This window comes from Vipera ursinii (assembly GCF_947247035.1).
Source record: "Vipera ursinii genome assembly, chromosome: Z".
Classification (NCBI taxonomy): domain Eukaryota; kingdom Metazoa; phylum Chordata; class Lepidosauria; order Squamata; family Viperidae; genus Vipera; species Vipera ursinii.
Genome location: NC_139517.1, coordinates 111,520,758 through 111,534,131, shown reverse-complemented (window position 1 = coordinate 111,534,131; position 13,374 = coordinate 111,520,758). Strand labels below are relative to the sequence as shown.

Below are 13,374 nucleotides of genomic sequence, written 5' to 3'. Positions count from 1 at the left end.
AGCTGACCATGCCCTGGGGCTGTCAACGGCTTGCTCTATTCAGGCTTTCCCGCCAAAAGTGGTTGTAGCCTGGAGCTGTCCAGCCCCCTGCTGTGCTGACATCCCGTGTATGCTTAAGAGCATACACTACACCCCTTCCCCCATAGTGAGGGATTAACCTCTGTCATTCAGTCTCCCATAACTATATACATTTATTTACATCTATACACAAAATTTACATTTATTATTTCCCCAGTTACACCCCCCCTAAGAACGCACATAGTCAGCGAGGTAGCTTGGAGCCTTGTGAGGCCTGCTTGATCTCCTTGGGACTGGTTCCCCTGGTGGTGTGGTGCTGTTTCTTGTCTCTCTTCCTTGCTGTGGTTGTTGTGGTGGATTGTGGTGTGTGTGTGTGTGTGTGTTGAGGTGCCTGGGTTTTGTGTTATGCTGGGTTCTGGTGACTGCCTGGTTTCCCTGTCAGTCTCCTGCCTAGGGTGGGGTTGCCTCTGTGCCCCTCTGGTAACCCTCCTGGGTGTTTGTGTTAGTGTTGGCTCTTCCTCCTCAGCCCCCAGTGTATCCTCAACAACCCTTTCAGGAGCCCTTTTCCTCAGCTGGTCCAGGTGCCTCTTCCAAAGGAGTCCCCCCTCCACCCTTACCTTGTAGGAAAGGGGTCCTGTTTGCTCTAGTATTTCCCCTGACACCCATGGGTGACCTGAGCTATAGTTCCTTGCCCAGATGGGGTCCCCCGTGTTAAAAATTGTTTTGATGTTTGGGGTCCCGGCATCAGCTGCTACTCTGTCTGGGTGAAGCCTGTCCAGTGTTGTTATTAGGCGTCTGCCCCATCTGAGTTCCGCCGGGCTTTTGCCTGTGGCAGTGCAGGGTGTTGCATGTTGGTGTAGGAGGAAGGTGGCCAGTCTTTGCTTCCAATTCCACTCTATCTTGTGTTTTAGCGCAAACGGGACTCTCCTAGCCTTCATTCTGATGGGCTGAAACTGGGGATTTAATTTAAATGAAATTGGGGGACCGGTGTATCTTCCTAACTGCTCGTCAAACACGTCTGCAAAGTCCTTGCAGACAGCTTCAAGTTAAAGGCAGCTCCGCGTCTGGTGAATCCCCATGATTCCAATGCCCAGCGCTTTGAACCACCCTATCCCCACGAGGCTGGTTCGCTGCCCTTCAACAACCAATACACTTAATTTGCCCGTGAAGCCCTTGTACTGAACCATCACCCATGCCTCCCCCCGAACGTTAATCGGTGAATTTTGAAAGTCAGAGAGGGTCAGTCTGGATGGTCTCAAAGGAACCCGTTGGCCGCTCCGCTTGCAAATCTCTTTAAACGTTCTGGCGGAGATGATTGACACGGCTGACCCTGAGTCCAGTTCCATCGTGCAGGGAATCCCTTGCAGCTTCACCCTTAATTTTATTTTTGGAGTGTCGGAGGGCCCCCTGTTAAGCAAACGGGTGGCCGTCCCTCCGTGTGGCTGGCTGTCAGTCTCGGCAACCTCTCCCCGGTACCTGTAGCAAACTGGAACTCTGCTTCCACTTCGTGCAGGCTGTCCCGTTGCTTGCTCCTAAAGACCGCCGCGATGTGCCCAGTTTTTCCACACGCCCGACACTTTGCCGACTTGAAACAGCAGGTAGACCGGGGATGCTGTCCTCCGCAGCTTGCGCAACGGGTAGATCAGGAGCTGTTTGGGCCACAGCCAGAGTACTGGGTAGACCGGGGTCTGCAACCGCAATGCTGGGTAGACCGGGGCCAGTTTGCACTGTATCCAGGGAGTTGGGTAGACCGGGGGGCGATCGCTCCACACCTGCACTCCTGGTACCTCAGGTCCGCCGCGGCTGGTCTTGGCTCCCTCACGTTGTCTCGGTTGGAGGTGACGGGTCGCAGTTGTCGGTGTATGGCGTCCACTTCGGATTCCACCCCTTCTGCTTTGCTGCAGCCGCTCAACTGGTGGACGGCTTCGCTCTCTCTCACGTCGGACTCCTCGGCCGCATCCCAGGCTAGGAACTCCTCCTGGACGTCCCTCAGGGTTAACTTTTGCTTCGTGAAAATTTTCTGCCGCAGCTTCCGATCCCGCAACCCACAGACAATCCGATCCTGCAGCCGGACCTCTAAATTTTCAAAGTTGCAGAGACGGGCTGCCTGCCTTAGGGCGGCCATGTATTGTTTGGCAGACTCACCCAGCCGCTGGTCCCATTTCTCGAAACAATACCACCACGCGATCTTGGACGTCTCTGGCCTGAAGTGCTTGGTCAGCTTCGCTAGCAACTCGCTGTACCCGATGGTGTGGATGTCGTCGGGTAAGCCGAGACCGACCGCCAGCTGGTACGTTTCCATCCCGCAGATGCAGAGTAGCGCCGCCGCTCTCTTTCAGTCATCTTTCACCCCGTTCGCCCTTAGGTAGCACTCGAGCTGTCCCACGAAGGCTTCCCACTTCTCGGGGCGGTTACTATTGAAAAGGGGATACTGACCCAGTTGTGCCATTCCGCCGTCTCGGTCATCCTGCGTCTGGATCCAGGGTTGCCGATAGGGTTCCGTCCACGGCTAGCGATGTCCGGTGCAGGATCCCATCCTTCGTCGCCAGTGCAAAGTCGCGTGGTCACACAGAGAGACGGACACTTGAGCTGGGTAGTAAATTTTTTATTGGATCAGGAATGAAGCTGGGGCAAAAGGGTTACCTGGCGTCTATTTATACCTGCCCAGGTGAATCGCAACCAATAGATTCAAACCTGGGCTTCCCGCCAGTGCAGGTGGCCAATGGATTTAAACCCTGGCTTCCTGTCAGAGCTGACCATGCCCTGGGGCTGTCAACGGCTTACTCTATTCAGGCTTTCCCGCCAAAAGCGGTTGTAGCCTGGAGCTGTCCAGCCCCCTGCTGTGCTGACATCCCATGTACGCTTAAGAGCATACACTACAGTTTTGGAATGGTGGTCCTATCTTCAATTACAAGCGAGGTATGTGAAAGACAAGAAAGAGTGGGGAATTAATAGACAAGGAAGAGTGGGGAATTAATAGACAAGTAATATTGATGAAATATTACTAGGTTCAGAGAAAAAATAAATTAAAAACATATATAAATATTTGTTAGAATTATATGAGGAACAAGTTAAAAAAACGATGGTTACCTGGCAATAGATTTGGGACATGCTATAAATTTGGATCAATGGCAGCAAATCTGGGAACGTAATAATAAAATTACTTTAGCGACATCTTATAAAGAAAACCTCTATAAGATGCTTTATAGGTGGCACCTGCCAGACTTGCAATAATGTATAGTGGTTACTCACCAACCTGTTGGAAATGTAAGAAAGGGTACATATTTTCATGTTTGGTGGGCTTGCAAAGAAGTACAGATTTATTGGCTTAGGGTTTGGAAATGGATAACGGGAATGACGGGTCAAAAAATTCAATAAAAACCAGACACACTATTATTAGGAATATTAGAAAAGAACATAAACAAAACTGATATGTACTTAATCATACATGTCATAATGGCAGCAAGAATTTTGATTGCTGAAAACTGGAAAGTAGCTGAGGCTCCTAGCGGAGATGCGCTAATAAGTAAAATCTTGTATTGTGCAGAACTGAACAAAATGACAAAAGAACTAAAAGATCAGGATGAAACAATATTACACAGTACGGAATAAATTTTACAAATGGAGGGGAAAAAGAAGGAAGTCGATAGAATGGATATAAGTAGGAAAAGGTTAACTGGGAATGTATAGCTATATATAAATATGTAATAGTTACTTTCTTATGTACCACATGCAATGTTACCAATATGGAATGATCAGACAAAGATGTATGTCAAAGATGATACACTATGTTCAACGTTTTTAAACTTTTGTACTTAATAAAATGTGTTTTAAAAAAATATCGAAACATCTTAGTACACAAGAATATTCATAATTTTATAATAATTTATGGATCTACTTTTGTGTGTGCTATTTATATACATGTACATGTTATTTTTGTATGTATATGCTACCGAGGACCAAGGACCATTGTTACAAACTTTTCATTGAACCTGGGAGCAAGTCTCACTGAAAAAAAAGAAGAGGAGGAGGAAGAAGAGGCAGTATGAGGAAGTGCTAAGAAAATCATTAAAAAAAAATCAAGAGAGACCAAACCAACTCAGCATAGTACAAAGCCTCTTTTCAAAGAAACCTGAAGCATGCAGCCACCTCAGATTACAAAACCCTTTAAACACACACACACACACACACACACACACACACACACATCAAATTAAACCACAGAAAGCAGGCAGGATGTTGCCAAAACACAAGGCATCCTGAAGCATCAAAACAAAACCAAAAAACTCCATTTGGAGTGCAATGGAACCCAGCGGTGTTGGAAAAGATGTAAATGAGAGAAATTCCCTTGGAGATGCAGAGCTTAAGATGAAAGGTAGCTTCTCCCTGCCTGTTTGCACCCACACACAGACATAACTTGGGAGGGATCTCCCTCCAGTGAGACTTTGGGGGAAGCCCCCAGTTGCAAGCTGGGTTGGCGCACACTTATCTTGCAAACGAGCTGTGCGAAGGGGGTGCAAGCCCAGTTGGGATGCCAGGAGGGGGAGAGGAGAAAAGTGAGGAAGAAGAGGAGGAGGAAGAAGTAGCAGCAGCAGCAGGAGGAAGAGGAGGAGGAAGAGGAGGAGGAGGAGGAGGCAAAAGAATAGATAGCAGAAGGAACAAGAGGAGGAAGGACACAGAGCTCAGCTATTGCAAGCCAGTTTCAAGCACAGTTGCCAGAGGACCTTTGTACTGGGCAAGTCGGCTTCTGCCCCATTCTCCCACCCCAGCCCCAACTCCTGCAGACTCGCCGCATGCCTGGTGGTGGAAGACACGCCTTCAGCACACTTTAAGCTGCAGGATCTGCTGGGTGAGATCATCTGTCTCCATGGGGGCTTTGATTTTTAGCACCTTTATGTTGTGCACAGGCTGTCCCTATTCCTGGATCAGAAGGGTCTACTAGTGATCACTCATGCCCTAGTTACTTTCTGAATGCACCATTGTAATTACAGTAGTTCTACATGGGGCTACCAGTGAAGAATATTTGGAAGCTTCAGCTGGTGATGAAAAGGACACATTATAACTCTGATGTATCAGCTGCACTGGCTGCCTGCTTATTTCAAGTCCAATTCAAGATGTTGTTTACTTTTAAAGACCTTCACTGAACAGGGCCAGGTTATTTAAAGGATCACCTCTTTTCAAATTGCATCTGCCTGACCCCTCAGACCAAGCAAAAAAGGTATGTTGCAGGTCCTGATTGTCTACATTTGGCAGGATCCAGGAGAGAGAGTTTTTCTGCTGTGGTGCTTGCCTTGTGGAATATCATTCCCCCCAAAGATGAGATTGTCTCCTTCTTTGGAAGCTATCTGGAAGTCCCTTAGAACATCGCTGTGTCAACAGCTTGGGGTCTCAAGAAACTGGAGAATTACTAAGATGGCTACATCATTTTTAATATTGAAGATGCTCTCTTTTAGTCCTTTTTAACAATACTGATTTTTTTATTATGGATACACACACACACACACACACACAGAGTTTATATATTGCCATCACTGTGTCACAAATTCTTCCATATCAGAATGGTAGTCCCTTCAGCCCAGTTGCACCTGCTGTTAAACAGCTGCACAGCAGCAGCATTGCTACCACCATTTCCCCCTGACTAACCAAATGAACCAGTTAGTTGACCACAGGGCACCAAATAGCCTTTTCTACTTGGTCAACCAGGAGCAAACTGCAAATGGTCTGCTCCCAACTATTATCTGCAGCCTTCAAAAACAACTATCACTCCAACTGACAGTTCAAAAGGATCCCAAAGATCTTCCAACTTTTCTTCAGTCCACAAGTCATGACCAACATGCTTTGCTAATTCCTATACTGTGTCTCTGTAACCCGTCATAAGAATCAAATCAGGCTATGAAATACCAGGGAAATTATCAGAGTGGAATTTTATATACATTTGAATAAATTTTCAAGTCACAATATAACTAAATATGCAAGAACTAAAGATGTGAAAACATCTCTGCTTAAAGCGACCGAAAATTCTCCCCCAAAATACCTCTAAAGCTTTCTGTAGCTTCTCCTCAAGCATTTTCTTCTCTTCCTGAAGGGACTGAATGTCTTCCTATAATGTCAATATCAATTTAAATTTATATTTAGATGTTTCATTTATATTCAAATTTTCATTTATATTACAAATTTAGCTTGCCCCTCTATATTATAAAGATATACAAAAATTCATTCAGTTTTCCTAATACATCCTCGAGAATATAATTCAGTTGGTTACCAACCATTTATTACTTGCTGAATTTTTAAAATCATATTTATCTGATATAAAATCAGAAAAACTTGAGTGAAGGAATAAGCCCTCCTTCTTATAATACATAACCCTTCTTAAACAATTTCTTGAATTCTGTGTCCATCTTTCTTATCCTGAACTCTTACATTTTTTCTTAAATCGCTTGAAAAATAATCTTATCAATAGAAAAGGAACAAAATAATTTTATAAAATTTAACATAAAAATTTATACAAATTTTAAATGAGATAATATGCCTAGAAAATATTTATTGACATATTTGTCCTTTACCTGAGCTTTGGTTAAATCATCTTTCATTTTTATATGTTCTTTTTCCTTTGCAAAACCAGACTCTGGTTTCTGTGTTCTGTAATAATGAAAACATAACACAAATTAATAATTAGACCATCATAGTACAGCAACTAGACTGCTAAGAACTCAAAAGGAAATGCTCACATAGTAATTTCTCAATTTCCCTAGCAAAGTACAAAAAGGTCTATAAATTGTGGTAATCTAGAATGTTGTTTATATAGTTTGAATTTAGCTTGTCATTTGAAGCCAGGCATTACAACAAATCATTACAGCTATGACTGATGTGATATGGCTCCACAAATGTAAAACCCAATCTGTGCATACTGTATAGTGTGAACGCTTTTCAAAATATAAAATATGTTCAGTAATGAGTTTTTAAAATGTTCAGTATAACTAGTTCAAACTAGTTCAACTAGCCAAACCATAAAGTGCTGCTTGTTAACATATTTAAATCATTCATAAATAGTCAAGTACAGTTGTATATTCATATATTTACATTCATAAAGAGACAGAAAGAAAAAGCTACACAATGTAAAACAACATTTACAACAGCACTTTATGCTTTGGATAGTTGAACTATTATTTAGCACTCTGATTTAGCATAAGAAAGCATAAGAAATTTTGGTAGCACAAGGAACGTATTTTAAATTTTTCAACTGGTATATCTGCTTTTAGTTTTCTGAAAAGAGTAAGTAATCTATGCTCTGATGATATTCTAGTTGAACCACTGTAATATACATGGAAACACCCTTTGGAGAGTTAATAGCAGAATAATAGAGCTGGAACTAATCTTGGAGCTCTTCTAATCTAACCTCCTGCTCAAGTAGGACATCTATACCATTTCAGATAAATGGCTGTCCAGTCTCTTCTTAAAAACCTCCAGTGATGGAGCATCCACAACTTCTGGAGGCAGTCTTTTTATTGTTCACACTGTCAGGAAATTACTCCATAGTTCTAGGTTGCTTGTCTCCTTGATTAGTTTCCATCCGTTGCTTCTTGTCCTGCCTTCAGGTGCTTTGGAGAATAAGCTGACCCCCTCTTCTTTGTGATATCCCCTTAGATATTGGAACACTACTATAACGTCACCCCTATTCTCTGTTTTCATTAAACTAGATTAATTTATTTCCTGCAAACGTTCTTCATGTTTTAGCCTTCAGTCCCTAATCACCTTTGTTGCTTTTCTCTGCAATCTTTCTAGAGTCTCAACTTTTTTTATATATTGTGGTGACCAAAACTGGACACTGTATCCTAAATTAGTCTTACTAAAGCAATAAAAAGCTGCAGTTAATTCAAAACATACAACAGAATTTTAAATAAAATGATTTATTAAGGGAACCTCATTCTAGTTTTAAGAATTTTTATTAGTTATTGACTCATTCCAAAACTAATATAAAATGCCAATTTTCACTGTTAACATGTTTGTCTATTGTGATCCTTATCCCTAAAGACCACTATTTTTGGCTAAATTAAGAGATTTATGATCTACCACTGGTCAGAGTGGTTTCACTTTCCAAACTTCAGTGGAGAGCAACATGACCTGTAAAGTACTGAATTCCCATTACTCTTAATTATAACTTGTATAATATTAACAATGGCATACAGTTTTCAGATAACTTCAAATAAAGTAACAAATAAATAAGAAATATATAATATGCCAATATTTAAGATAATTACCGTATTTTCCGGCGTATAAGATGACTTTTTAACCCATGAAAATCTCAAAAGTTGGGGGGTCGTCTTATACGCCAGGTCGTCTTATACGCCGGAAAATACGGTATTTTAAATTAATAAAAATACAAATTTCATTAGTGTTCTGAACATTATAGCACAATTTTTATGAAAATAACTAGTATATGTATTCATTTTTCTTACACCTGGGCCTTTTCTGAAGGAACTTGTGGTTTCTCTTCAATTTTCACCTTCTCCAGTTTTGGTAATATTTTTTTTCTCGTCTCTGATATTCCTTTATCTTGCTGTCAATAAGCATTCAAGAAAGTGAGCAACAGTTTTGCATTAGTTTCTTGTACAGCTGTATTTAATAGTGTATTTGTCAAATGGTAATAGAATTATTTCTAATACATTTGTCAAAATCAGTAGATATCACTTTTCCCTTGATAATATCCCCAAGGAGGTTATTTAAATTAAATAACAACTAATTCCAATTTTTATTCACAATTCTTGGAAACAGAAGGGCAGGTCAAATTCGACTTAAATTAACTTCACACTTTGTGGACTCCAAAAATAGACATAGGACAGGACCATGTGAATGAACCTGCATTGGCCACAAAGGGCCACTGAAAGACCTACTGCCACTTTAGTCTAGTATTGTTATTATTGATGATGCTTTATTTGGTATCTATGGGTATTGTTACTGCCTCGTGGATCAACTTACTTCATGGAACTGGGGAATTCAGACTGAGGAAAAACTGAGGGCTGGAGTAGAGCTTCACCGGCACCATTGGTGGATCACTTGGCGTTGTATTAAATGCAATAAATGGATTCTACGTAATCTCTGCCTTGCCAGCATGATTGGGTCAGAACAATTTATCAGGAATCAGTTTGATTTTCCTGGACCTGAGGAAGTGGACAGGGTCCTCAATACTGAGTTCAATTACCTGCCAATTAGAGTCTTCTCTGCCATAGCTGCAATCCTTAGGAAAATCCTACCCGAGGTGAAATGAGCTCCCATCTTTCTGACTTTCAACAAGAGAAGACCTGACTCTTCCTGTTAATTTGGGGGCCCAATGGGGGAATTTCACCCCAAAGACACTGATCAACTAATAATAGTTCCCACCTCCCCCATCTCTATATATTCTGCTCCCCATCTGTAGTTATAACTTGTATTTTACTGTAATTCTAATGTGACTTTATATACTTATGAATACAAATATTCATATTTATAATGAATATAAATATTCATTTAAACCACCCAGAGTCATGTGTCATGAATAGTGAGTAGGTGATGAGATGGATGGCCAAATTAAATAAAATTAATTAATTAATTAATTAATTAATTAATTAATTAATTTTTTAAGATTTAGGGAGTCAGAGCTTTTTGAATTTCTCTAATGGAATCCCTTATCAGTTGGTGTTTGCATTGGAGATATTACTTTTTCTTTCTGTGCTTCTGCACAATCCTTTCAGGGAATCCTAATATGAAGTCATTCTTTCACTGGACTTCAATTTCTTTTTTATTATTTTACTCTCTGATGTACCTTAACCTTTAGCATTTTCAACCAATGCTTTTTTCTACAGGTAGCATCAATAAATTTTCATTACTCCTTTTTATATCTGGAATAAATTATTTTATAGATTTATTACCTTATAATCTGCTATAATTATGGTCCTATTTGCTCCTCAGTATTAATCTCCCCATTCTTATCCCAGGAAGAGAATATAATGTTACAAGTGTAAGTTTGTATTTCTAGATTTAACATAAGGGATTATATTATGCTGGCATTTTCATCAAATACAAAAATTCCTGAGTTTCCATATGAAGAGAAACCAAGTATAACTAAGAGAGAAGAAGAGGAGTAATTTGGTCCCCATACAGTCTTAAGCTGACCAGAAAGAGATCTGAATATGACACAGCCTGTGATTAAATTCTCAATCTTTAAATCAAGCTTCAGTTGCTCTAAGATAAAAACTAGATCAGTGTGAATTCATTACACCAGCAAGGATCAATATCAGTTGGGACAAGCCCATAGTTGTCATGGAGGCCAGAAATTTCTGATTCATTTATCATCTCAAGGAAATAGAAAAATGATGCTGCCAGCATTAATAGCATGAAGGACTCAATCACAAAGTCAAAAAAGAGCATAAGAAAAATATAGTAACACTATGTAACACTAGGCAGGTAATGTGAATAATAAATTAGCAGAATCAATATGTTGTCTTTAAAGCTCAGTTCAATATAGACACTTGCCCATAGTCCTCTGAGAGCCAATTTGGACAGAGGAATAACCCTTTCTATTCTTGGCCAAATTTTAGCAACACAAACAAGGTGTGCTCCGTTCTCCAGAAAAAATAAAGAAATACCGTCTTAATACAAACAGATCTGACATATCCAGCAATATAGTGTTGATAGCCTCAGAAAAAAGCTAATAGATTAGAAGAAGGTATCAGCACCACTGTTGCCTTAATCAGGTCCATAGTACAATTCTTATTCTATACACATTCTCAGAAATAAAACTCTTTATGTTAAATAAAGTTTGTTGCTCTTATAATATTTGAAGCTTCAGTTCTATTAATAAAATTGTATTTAATTCAAAGATACCTCTGAAGCTTTCATTTTTTGAAGTTCATCCTCCATTATTTCTTTTTCTTCTCTTAGCTGTCGAAATTCTTGCTGAATTTTCTGTAATTTCTAATATAAAGAAAAGCAAGAGTCAAGAAAAACTAGGTACTTTCTAATATTTGGGACCTCAAAAGAAATCTTGTCTCTCCTTTGGAAAGTATATAAGAGAGTGTTACAAATGTAGGTAAAGTAAAGGATAGCATAAAATGCTATAGAACATTTTTTGTGAATATAGAGTAAAAATAGTTGTGTTAACATGTTTTAAGCTTGATATATATTAGAAGAAAAGCATGCATGAGAATGAACAGAACATTATGTGAGCAGCTCAACACTGAGCAGAGCAAGAATATGTAATACCAATTAATTGATTGTATACAATCAAACACTTGTATGTATACAGGTTACATGTATACAGAATATCATTATTTTTTGGTACATCCATTGCTTGATTAGCAATTACATTCTGTTCCTGTGACTTCATCATTAAGCACAATGATTGTTAAATGAACATATTGACTAAGGGAAATATGCTGCAAAGATCACTGATTGCTGCCATCTCATTCAGATAAAATTCACTCCTAGGTGTCTTGTGCCTGATCTGTCCCTCTCTCACTTTTTTTGTTGTTGTTTTTGTCTTTTTGCAGGGAATGATTGCTTCAAAAAGCTGTATCTTCCTAAACTGCTTTTCTCAACAGAGCAGCACTTCCCAAAATATGTAACTGCAAGTTAAGCTCAACTACAGCCTTTATTACTTCATTAGAACCCTCTGGTCAGTTGCTCTGTTGTGTGAAACTGATCAAACCTTAATCAGTTTCACCCTGATGCTTTTGTTGTCAAGCATATAAAATTTGGTTATAAATGAATGCATTGGTCAGAAAGTGAATTTTTTTATTATTTTTCATTACTGCTGCATTTGTGAATGATCACTAACCGAGATAGTTGCTAGCCAAGCAGTGGCTGCATCACTGAATTTTATTCAAATTATTAATTTAAGAATTGAAAAAAGAGTAAAAATTATTACTTACACCTTCCAGCACATCCTGTTCATTTACAACTCTAAAAAATATAAATATTTTATTGATTTTTTCCTTTTAATCTTTCAGTAATTTCTAAATAAATTGAACATTTATTTAAAGAATTTATAATCAACCTTTCTGTTAGCACAATATTGTCTTACTGCCTCTTATTGTCTTACAATAAGAGAGTACAATTTAAAATTAATTCAATTAAAATCAAAATTAAAACTAGTCATTTAAATAGCTAGAAGCTAAGAGCTTACAAAATGTACTGTTTTTATTATCTTCCTAAATGCTGGGAAACTGGGAATCAAATGAACCTCCTTGAGAAGGCCGTCTTCCAATGTCCTCTATTATAAATGTGGGCATGCTCAGAAGGTCCTCAGAATAGAATATAATTCTTTATTGGCTGTGCGGTTGGACACACAAGGAATTTATCTGTGATGTGTAAGCTCTCAGTGTACATACAAGTAATAGTAATAAATCATGATTATAAACATAAAAATACCTTCATCATAAATCATAAAATACAACACTTCATCATAATTTATAAGAGGCAACACTTAGCAATAGTCATAGGATACTAGCTAAGCAAACAACATAAATCATACAACAAAATTCACAATTACAAAGATCAATTATGAAGCACAATTCACCAGATTTATTAGGCATAGAGGGAGAGTTGTCCAGTAGACAATCAGAATCAAAGACATTAAAAGCTTGAAATGTCAACACCAGCATCTTAGATTGTAGGCAGCAGACAACTGGTAACATAGAACTTTTAGAACAATCATAACACATTCCCTGTGTCGTGTAGCAATCAACAGCCTAGTTCGCCTGGTGCGCCAGTTGCGGCCCTATCTGGACCGGGATGCCCTGTGTACGGTCACTCATGCGCTCGTGACCTCTCGCCTGGACTACTGCAATGCTCTTTACATGGGGCTTCCCTTGAAGACCACTCGGAGGCTCCAACTGGTACAGAATGCGGCCACGAGAGTTGTCTTGGGAGTTTCCCGGTACTCCCATGTTACACCTTTGCTCCGCGAGCTACATTGGTTACCAGTTGTCTTCCGGGTGATATTAAAGGTTTTGGTTATGATCTTCAAGTCCTTACATGGCATGGGTCCGGGGTACCTCGAGGACCAACTGCTGCCAGCATCAACTTCCCTCCGCCCTGTGCGTTCCCACAGAGAGGGCCTCCTCAGGGTGCCTCCGGTCAGGGAATGTCGACTGGTGGCCCCCAGGGGGAGGGCCTTCTCTGTGGGCACTCTGGCTCTATGGAACCAACTGCCGGTTGAGCTCCGGATGGCATCGGACCTTCGCTCCTTCCGGCGCGGTCTGAAGACCCACTTGTTTGAACTAGCTGGTCTGGCCTAATGGGGGATGTTAGGGTTTTTTAATGGGTTTTTTAGTGTTATTGTATTTTTTAACTGGGCACTTGTTTAATTCCTTTTTAATT

The 13,374-nt window shown here is 40.1% G+C and overlaps 1 protein-coding gene across 1 annotated transcript in view; it reads right to left on the bottom strand.

Annotated features, from left to right (window-relative positions):
* CCDC7 (coiled-coil domain containing 7) overlaps positions 1-13,374 on the bottom strand; it is a 297,769-nt gene that overhangs the window by 242,663 nt on the left and 41,732 nt on the right. Inside the window, 5 exon segments of the mRNA XM_083379044.1 lie at positions 6,053-6,118; positions 6,582-6,657; positions 8,475-8,575; positions 10,879-10,968; positions 11,925-11,955. Coding sequence (XP_083235170.1) covers positions 6,053-6,118; positions 6,582-6,657; positions 8,475-8,575; positions 10,879-10,968; positions 11,925-11,955 — 364 coding nt within the window.